General features: G+C 44.2%; 1 protein-coding gene across 2 annotated transcripts in view; it reads right to left on the reverse strand.

Annotated features, from left to right (window-relative positions):
• Positions 1-4,708, reverse strand: part of LOC311046131 (SPRY domain-containing SOCS box protein 4-like) — a gene marked incomplete at its 5' end in the record, with an annotated part of 35,959 nt that extends 31,251 nt beyond the window's left edge. The window contains 3 exons of one of the 2 annotated variants that reach the window (XM_084058281.1): positions 1,071-1,581; positions 2,957-3,132; positions 4,651-4,708. In XM_084058281.1, the coding sequence (XP_083914407.1) occupies positions 1,071-1,581; positions 2,957-3,132; positions 4,651-4,708 (745 nt within the window). Of the gene's footprint in view, positions 1-1,070; positions 1,582-2,956; positions 3,136-4,650 lie in introns of both variants that reach the window. The other variant, XM_084058280.1, reaches the window with a different exon arrangement.
• Between the last annotated feature and the right edge of the window lie 5,619 nt (positions 4,709-10,327).

The raw sequence follows: 10,327 nt of genomic DNA on the forward strand, positions 1-10,327 counted from the left end.
AAAAAAAACGTCGACTACCTTTTTTTTACTGATAAAAACTAAATAAAAGCTAAGCTACGATGGCTAAAACAGAGACTAAATATATTGACAATTTCGTCAACAAATAAAAACTAGACAAAAGTGTTAGTGAGGGACTAGTGGAGAAGAGATCCAGTAGAACTGAAAGATAAGTCATTTTATGTTTGGTTGCGCTCGGGTGTTGCGCCCTGAAAATAGCAGATCTACAAGCTCACAAAGTCCTTTTTAGTACCTCAAAAGGACAGAAAAGAAGAAGACCATTACTGCAGAAGTAATCAACAAACTATCCTATAAAAACTGGTCAAACATTGGCCAAATTGTCAAATAATATAAGAAAGAGGCAAACATTGTGAAAATAGGTCACAAAGCGAGGCGTTGAGAGCTTGTAGATCTGCTGTTTTCACAATATTTATCTGTGGAACCGAGTCAAACTAAATGTAATGCCTCAACTCCTACAATTCCAAGTGCTTGTCAGGGTGAGGAGTCCCCAGTTCAAATATGCTTATTTTGGGGGGTCCTCACTTCAAATATGCTTATTTTTGGGGGTCCTCAGTTCAAATATGCTTATTTTGGGGGGTCCTCAGTTCAAATATGATTATTTTGGGGGGTCTGAAAAGGCTGAGAACCACTAGCTTATAGCAGGGGTCTTCAACAGGGGGTCCGGGACCCCTAGCCTAGGGGGTCTTCAGAGTGACTATACGGGGTCCCCCAAATCTTTGTGTGATATGATTATTCTGTTTTACATTAACCACTTGAACCCTAGCATCCCTTTTCTGAGGAGAACTTTGGCCAAAAATAGCCGATCTACAAGCTCTTGTAGATCGGCTATTTTTGGCAAAGAGTTATAGGTGTTTATCTGAAACCCAATTTTATACACTATAGAGGGGGTCCCTGCTTCATCTCTCTCTCAGCTAGGGGGTCCTTGGCCTGAAAAGGTTGAAGACCCCTGGCTTATAGTATGATGATGATGATGATTAGACATATATTTCAACAGCTGGGTTTGCTGAGAAAAAGAAAAAAAAAAACAGATCGTTGACGTTGGGGGTACTTACGATCCAGCCCGTTGACGTATCTCATGGTGATCTCGCAGTGGCCCCACACGGCGCTGACGATGGGGTACAGCTTCTTCCCCTTCAGGCCCCGGAAGGCCACGCCCAGGTACTGCCCGTCCACGGCGAAGCTGAGCGTGCCCTCGTCCATGTCGAGCACCACCAGGAGCGCGTCGGGCAGCGAGAAGGCCTCCTCGGGCTCCAGGAAGCGCGGGTAGGCGGGCAGCAGCGCGGCGGCGGCGTGCGCGCCGCGGCTCTTGCTGTCGTGGCAGAGCCGGTTGCGGCCCAGGTCCCAGCCCCACGACTCGCGGTCGGCGCCCACCAGCGCCGTGTAGCCCACCGAGTGGAGCGGCGCCTCCCGCGTGGCCACGCCGACCACGGCGTGCGTGCCGCGCTGCCGCGCCGGCCAGTGGACGCGCCAGGCGTGGAGGCCGCGCGTGTAGCCCACGCGGCCGCGGATGCAGTCGGTGCTCTGCGCCACCGGGTGCCGGTGGAAGGTGAGCTGGTCCTCGTCCTTTCAGTTGGATTTGGTTGGATTTGAACGGGAGGGAGGAGAGAAATACGAGTGAGTACGACGCACTCACTATGAAAATGTTACGATTTTAGGCTTTGCTTTTATGCTTGGTTGTGCGATGCTGTCGCACGCCCAACATAGCAGATCTACAAGCTCACAATAGCTTGATGATTAGCTATTTTGGATGCGTGCAACCGGCACGCACGTGAGATCAAATGGCAAAAACTCCCAAAATTGGTTATGTCCTCATAAAAAGTCAAAAAACTCCTAAAATGGTTATGCCCTCACAAGTATAGTAAAAGAAATACGTGTGCGCTCTAAGGCTGGGAAATTAACTGAAAATACTGTATATTGAAACTGTTATTTAGAACCAACTTATAACCGACTTATAACCGAATAATCGAGAATCAAGGTGTTTTTATTGCTTAATAAATTAAATTTAAAAAAATGTATATGTTCACAATAAAAATAGGGATGCACCGAATGGGAAATTCTTGGCCGAAACCGAATGCCGAAAATAGAAAACAGTTGGCCGAAAGCCGAATACCGAAAGGCCGAATATGATAAATATATATAATTAATTTATTTGTTTACCAATGTTGATCAGCTACCTGATTATGGCAAAATACATGATTATGGCAAAACTTAAATAATAATCACTATTATGGGTCCATAAAACATTTATTAAGCACTTTTGAATGCATACATTAATTCCAGACTGACTGCTGAAAGATTGTAAAATGTAAACATTTACTGTATATAATTATATAATAAGATTATTCCAGATTTTATTCCAAGATTTTTTTAAAATAGCATTGTTTCGGTGTCTTTCGGTGATATCGGCCGATATATTTCGGTTTCTTTCGGCCGATATGTTTCGGTGTCTTTCGGTGATATTTTTTCGGCCTAAAAACCCTTTCGGTCGAAAGCCGAAAATGCATTTTTTAACCATTATCGGCCAATATGTTTCGGTGGCCGAATATTCGGTGCATCCCTAAATAAAAACTTATAATAAAACCAGAAGAAAAAAAAAACATTCACTCTCTCAGTGCCAATGAAATAAAAAAATATGTTCATACTGTGCGAGCAATTTTTTTTTTCAAAGTAAAAGAAAAGTGCTTAGGAAGCGAGATACAGCCTGTTTCAGTTATAAGTTAAACAAGGAGTGGATGGAGCTGCAAATCTTCAGATAATGATATGTTGGGTTTCTAAACATTTTTTTCAAAAAAATAAAATAAAATATATTTTTTTTAACTCTGGATTCTTCGTTCTGGCACTGAGGGCATTCAGAAAAAAATCGGGATATCTCGTTGTGTGGCACTGAGAGAGTTCATCGCAAACCTATAATAACACAGTGTCGATATGCATGTGATACCTTGATGAAGACGTTGAGGGAGCGGTCCTCGGGGTTCCAGGCGTGGCGGAGCTGCGTGTCGGACCCCGCGGGCGGCATGTCCAGCAGCAGGTCCAGCCGGGGGGGCTTGCAGAAGTCCGGACCCCTCAGTTCCGGGTGTCGGCGACGGTGGCTCGACGGCCGGTACGACGGAGAGCCTGCTGCCGTCTCTGGAGAGAGAGAGAGAGAGACCATGATATATTAGTTGATGGTCAAATGTATACGGTGGAAATTCTTACTTGAGTAAATGTACTTAGTTACTTTACACCACTGTATAGTATCATATATATCAGTGGTTCCCAAACTTTTTAGTTTGAGACACAAAAAGGGGGATTTGATGTCTCCAACTAGATAATAGCTCACAAGCGACACGTTGTGAGCTTGTAGATCTGCTATTTTTACTAGGCTACTCCGTAAAAGTGTTTTTCATGTATGACAATTGAAAAATGTTTGAAATTCTCTCTCTCTGAACATTTTAGATTTTCCTTTTTTTGTCATTAATCTTTTGAAATAATAATGAAAAAAGAAAACAGGATATTTCATGTTCTTCGCGACCCATAAAAATTGGTCCGCAAAAACACTGAAATAACTCCACAAAAAAAGTTTGGAAATCGTCAATAATACCAATTGGTATTGTATTGTATATCATTGGAAAGCTTGATTAGTCACCTTTACAATAAGGTACAACACAGCTAACCGAACTCACTTGTTTATTTTTGGAACACTTGGCTCTTAAATGCCACGATGCTATTGAGACCATTTGGTATTCTCTATAGAAAGAACAACTATGTGACCCTGGGGGATTGCGGCCTCTAGCGGCAGTGATGTCACACTTCGGGTTCTCTAAATCCTTGGTTCTCAAAGTGGGGACTTCCGGGGACCACAAGGGGTCCTTGGAGGGGTACCAGGGGGTCCCCAGAAAAATGTGTTAATATAGTGTCTCACAATCATTTTAACCACTTTAACCATATTTTATAGTTTGTCTATTAAAACAATAGCAGATCTTAGCACGGCTCTCGTTGCCGCGCTATGAGCTTGTAGATCTGCTATTTTAGAAAAAACGTGAAAACGTGTGCAAATCTTTGAATATATATTTTTAAAGCGAACATTTGTAACTACATGTTTTGCTTCTGGGGGTCCCTGGAACAACATATTTTGAGATGGGGGTCCGCGGCCAAATACATATAATTTTGGGGGTCCTTGACATGAAAAAGTTTGAGAACCACTGCTCTAAATAAATAAATAAATGAACGAATGAACGAATAGGCTCTATGCACAGCAGCCATTTTGGAGAAAAATTGGGCCTCTTCTTACTTCCTTCACAGGTGTTACCAATGATACTAATGAAGGCTCTGTTCCATTCTGGTCAAACAGAGTCAGGGTGCTGATATCGTGCATGTTGGCTCACTGGAAACACTAGTGGGTCTCAAAGTGTGGTCCAGGGACCCTCATGGTTCCTTGAGAGGGTGTAACTCTGAGAGTTATGGGGGTCCTTGAAATTAAAAGGTTTGAGAACCACTGTGCTACACTATAATGGAACAGAGCCTTCATTAGTGTCATTGGTAACACCTGTGAAGGAAGCAAGAAAGGGGCCCAATTTCCGTCCAATATGGCTGCTGTGCATAGAGCCTATGAATGAATGAATGAACGAATGAACAAATGAAAAGTTTTCCTACCAGTGTCGACGGCGCGGCCGTCCACCGCCTTGATGCCGCCCGAGATCTTCTGGCCCATGGTCGGGTCGTGGAGAGGGTGGAGGTGAGGGAGGGGTTAGGGTGGGGGGGGGGGGGGTTTAGCCGTGGGGCCGCTGTGTGTCCTGTGTCGGGGTGGGTGGGTGGGTGGGAGGGAGGGGGAGTGACTTCCTGTTACCTCATCAATGCGGCGGCGCGCAGCGCCGGAGCGTAAGGAGGAGGGGGCGGGGCGGGCGGGGAAGAGGGGCGGAGTCTGAAGAGGAAGGGGCGGGGTCAGCTTTCATCCCACGCGGCGTGCGCGGCGGCTCTCGGAGCGACGGAGCTGCTCCTGTTTGGAGAAACGGAGGACAAGATGAATAAGACGTCTGGTAGCCTCTGAGATGTAGTGGGGAAGAGGTAAAAGTACTGAAAATTGGAAATACTCGAGTAAAGTCAAAATACCTCAAAATTGTACTTAAGTACAGTGCTTGAGTAAATGTACTTAGTTACTTTACACCACTGCTGTCAGCTACAAAGTAACAGGCTACAAGTCATGTTTCAATGGAAGCCAGAGACGAGAAGTTATGAACCGACGCCCTTTTGACGCCCGCTCCAAAAAAGGAAGTTGAACTATTCAACTTCACACAAGCAGTGGCAGTTGAAAAGGTTACAGACATGACGAGTGTTGCTTCACCATTTCACCACTGACTGCCCTTCTCTCCCTCACTCCCTCTTTCTTTGGCGTTTTGCCTTGGTTATATGCCTAAAGACCAAACCTTTAACCTCACAAACACTATGCCTAAACTTAACCTTAATCCTAACCTTAACTTCACTATACCTATATCTAACCTTATAGTCCTAACCCTAACCTCGCAAACACTATACCTAAACCTAACCTTAATCCTAACCTTAATTTCACAGACACTACCTAAACCTAACCTTAATCCTAACCTTAATTTCACAAACACTATACCTTAACCTAACCTTAATTTCACAGACACTACCTAAACCTAACCTTAATCCTAACCTTAATTTCACAAACACTATACCTTAACCTAACCTTAATCCTAACCTTAATTTCACAAACACTATACCTTAACCTAACCTTAAACCTAACCTTAATCCTAACCTTAATTTCACAAACACTATACCTTAACCTAACCTTAATCCTAACCTTATTTTCACAAACACTATACCTTAACCTAACCTTAATCCTAACCTTAATTTCACAAACACTATACCTTAACCTAACCTTAATCCTAACCTTATTTTCACAAACACTATACCTTAACCTAACCTTAATCCTAACCTTAATTTCACAGACACTACCTAAACCTAACCTTAATCCTAACCTTAATTTCACAAACACTATACCTTAACCTAACCTTAATCCTAACCTTATTTTCACAAACACTATGCCTAAACCTTATTTTTTTTCACAGTTTTGTAAACCATTTTTCACCCAGTGCCAATTAGGGGTGTGCCGATATATCGTCCCGCGATATATCGCGATACATTTTCGTGACGATATGTATGGTTTTGGAAAAAAAAATATCGTTTTGAAAAAAAAAAAAAAATCAGGGGGGAGTTTCCCCGGTAGGACGTAGCGCGTGGAAGGAACACGTTATTCCAACCACCCCCTCCATCAGGCGCCACGGCTGACTAGGGAGAGGCAGTATAGAGACCAGGATTACTGCATGTTTTTTGTGAGGGTATCTACCCTAGGGGACACGGGAAGAACATGCAAACTCCACACAGAGTAGGCCCTTTCACCAACCCCACCTAGTGTATGGGCATTGATGACGCGGAGGAGAGGACACGGCCCCAGCGCCTACCGCATCCGCGGCAGGCATCGAACCCAGGACCTTCTAGCTATGAGGCGACAGCGCTACCGACTGCACCACCGTGCTCCTTCAATCACTATGCCAAAATCAAAACCACGGCCACCTGGGCGAAACACCGGGAAAAGAGGGAGTCCGCCACACAATAGGCCAAGAGAAATGACAGAGAGAGACATGCCATCTCCGGTTTACTTCCTGTATCTGTGTGAAGCAGGTGGCCACCTCTTTAGGAGACAATAGAAGAGTGAACGTGAACACAGCTTGGATCCAATCGCCACAAGCCATCGCAATCTTCCCAAGATTTTCATTTCCATACAGTACATACTTTTTCCAGAGAGACAAATCAGGATAAAATCTACTTTATTATCGACTTTTCTCCATCCCAGCAACACAATCTTGCACCAGCAAACATTGGACGTTTGCGTGATGAGACGGGGCCCACTTAGGAGACCATTTGTAGCATTTGCTTGTGTACCATTTCGCCTCCAGGGGCTTCAATAGGCTCTATGCACAGCAGCCATATTGGGAATGAATTGGGCCCCTTCCTTACTTCCTTCACAGGTAATTACCAATGATACTAATTACTCTGTTCCATTTAGTGTGGCATAGTGGTTGTCTTATTTTCAAGGACCCCCATAACTCTGAGAGTGTACACATGGAACCAAATGGACCCTTACGGGTCCATTTGGTTCCATGTGTACACTCTCAGAGCAGCCTGATCGCCAGAGAATTAGTATACATTGCACGGATTTGTGCCCGTCATTCCGTGCATAGTCGCCTAGAAACCCCCAAATTCCGTGCATATGTACGGGGAGTCCCACGGTGGGCGTAACCAGTCGCAACCCGGAAAAACCAGGAAGTAGAGCAGTCCCCACAACAAAATGTACGATTCTGTGCCTATCGGTACGTAACTCAAACGCCGCTGAGTAGGCTCAAGGGAATGTCGCAATGTTCAGGACGGCAACTCGCTCACTTTAGCTCGCTCGGTGGTCCTTCACACGGCGACAATTCCCTTGAGACTGCACGGCTCCGAAATGGTTTAGTCACAATGGGGGAGATGTGAGGCGGCTATGCACGGAATTTGTGGTTTTCCAGTAGTCTATGCACGGATTTTGAGAAACGTTGAAAAAGGTTCAATGAGAACGTTTCCTCTGGCGATCGGGTTGCTCAGAGTTACACACCCACCATAAGGGGCCATTTGGAAACCAAAATGGAGTGTTTCTAGTGAGCCAACATGCACAATATCAGCACCCTGACCAGAATGGAACAGAGCCTTCATTAGTATCATTGGTAACACCTGTGAAGGAAGTAAGAAGAGACCCAATTTCTTTCCAATATGGCTGCTGTGCATAGAGCCTATTGGGATGGCGTATATCTTTAATAATTGAATATCTTTGCAATAGGCTCCATGCACAGCAGCCGTATTGGAAAGAAATTGGGCCGCTTCCTTACTTCCTTCACATGTCTTTACCAATGATACAAAAGGTCCTTTCACACAGCAAGCGGCCAACGTGCCTATTATTGTAATTCATTTTCAATGAAAGGCGGGCGATTATTTGGGACGATAGCTGATGCCCGCTAATCAGAGCGGTAACGCCCACATGAGCCTCTTGCAGTGTGTTATGACCTTAATAAAGGCTCTGTTCCATTCTGGTCAAACAGAGTCATGGTGCTGATATTGTGCATTAAGAGAGAGAGAGTCAATAATTATCTTTATTGCCACATCACAAGAAGTCAAGAAGTGGGTGAAAATTGTGTTTGCGTAAAGCTCCATAATTTTGTTGTTTTCCAGAAATGGAGAAGAAGAAAAAAGGGGAGAGGGGCAGAGAGAGAGCGAGAGCGAGAGAGAGATGCGACGGCTGGCGTTCTGCTTTTGTTTACAAGGAACAAACAGGAGAGATGACAGCTTAAGTACGCACACACAAATACACACACTTCCTCTGAAAGGTCTCACAGTCTCCTGACAAACACACAAGCAGTGATAACACACACACACACACACACACACACACACACACACACACACACACACACACACACACACACACACACACACACACACACACACACACACACACACACACACACACACACACACACACACACACACACACACACACACACGCTTCTCACTCAACAACAGTAAACAAACCAACATGCAGTACAAGTGTATACAGGGTATCCGCACATTTCTAAAGTGACACTGTAAGGAAGCAAGGAAGCGTACTAGGGCCTTTACCGTTCCTAATTTACATTAACGACATGACATCAGTGTGTGACTGAAATGTGTTCTTGTTCGTGGCTGATGACTCAGCTTTTCCTGGTCTTGGACAAGGACAAATTGCAGGTTGAATAAGCCCTCTGTAAAAAAATCTGCACATCGGCACGCTGATAACTAACTGTTACACCTGGGCAAAACTGAATCCACTATTTTTGGGTCCAGAGTTAACCTCAGTAAGGCCACAGACGATTAGAGTAGGTGACAATGTTATCACAAGGAAAGAAGAGATTACCTATCTGGTTGTATTTTAGATAACAGTCGTTCCGGTGATAAAATGGCAACAAAAGTAATCAAGGAAGTCAACCAAAGAATACGATTTGTTGGTAGAATTTGCTCTTTGGTCAGTAGGAATGCACCGAGGACACTAGTTGGATAACTCATCCAATGTCATTTTGACTATGCATGCAACTGCCATGGTACTCTAGCACCACAAAGTCATTACAATAGGCTCTATGCACACAGCCATATTGGACAGAAATTGGGCCCCTTCCTTGCTTCCTTCACAGGTGTTACCAATGACACTAATGAAGGCTCTATTCCATTTGTGTAGCACAGTGGTTCTCAAACCTTTTAATTTCAAGGACCCCCATAACTCTGAGAGTGTACAAATGGAACCGGGAGGGTCCATTTGGTTCCATTTGTACACTCTCAGAGTTACACCCTCTCAAGGAACCATGAGGGTTTGAGACCCACTAGTATTTCTAGTGAGCCAACATGCACAACATCAGCACCCTGACTCTGTTTGACCAGAATGGAACAGAGCCTTCTTTAGTATCATTGGTAACACCTGTGAAGGAAGTCAGAAGAGGCCCAATTTTTCTCCAGAATGGCTGCTGTGCATAGAGCCTATCAAAACTACAGACCAAACAAACAAATCCGACTACTACTAGACCTCACACCTATAGGACTCCCCTAACCCCTGCTCACTTTGCTAGGGTGGGATGGCTCAGGGTAGAGGACAGAGTACAGCAACTTGCTATGGGCCTGGTCTACAAGATACTCAAGGAACCAGTGCCCATGTACCTGTCTGACTACTTCAAGAGAGTGAGTAATGCCCAAGGGCACAACACCAGAGGGAGCTCCACGGATCGTATTCCCCCCCAGATTCGGCACAAACATGGGGATGAATTCATTCCACTATTATGCCACCAAAATGTGGAATGCCCTACCAACAACAGACATCAAAAAGTGTGACTCCCTGCACTCCTTCAAAACCGCCATAAAAGAGCACCTGTCTGCAATTTGCAACTGCAATTCTGTAAAACGTTTTAGCTCGAGATCCAAAAGAGACATTTGATGTCTCCCCGGGACACGAACTAGTGAGAATAACCGACCTACACGCTCACAACGTGTCGCAACGCGACACGTTGTGAACTTGTAGATCGGCTATTTTCACTAGTTTTTTTCCTACTTTATGGTGTTTTTTTTATTTGATTTATGAAAATATTGTATAATTTGTTTTTTTATATTTTTAGTGTACCTTTTTGAAAATCTTTTGAAATAATAATGATTAAAAACGAAAATGTAGGAAATTAACAATAAAAAATTAACGAAAAATGAT

This window comes from Gymnoscopelus microlampas (genome assembly GCF_963454915.1).
Source record: "Gymnoscopelus microlampas genome assembly, chromosome: 5".
Taxonomy (NCBI): domain Eukaryota; kingdom Metazoa; phylum Chordata; class Actinopteri; order Myctophiformes; family Myctophidae; genus Gymnoscopelus; species Gymnoscopelus microlampas.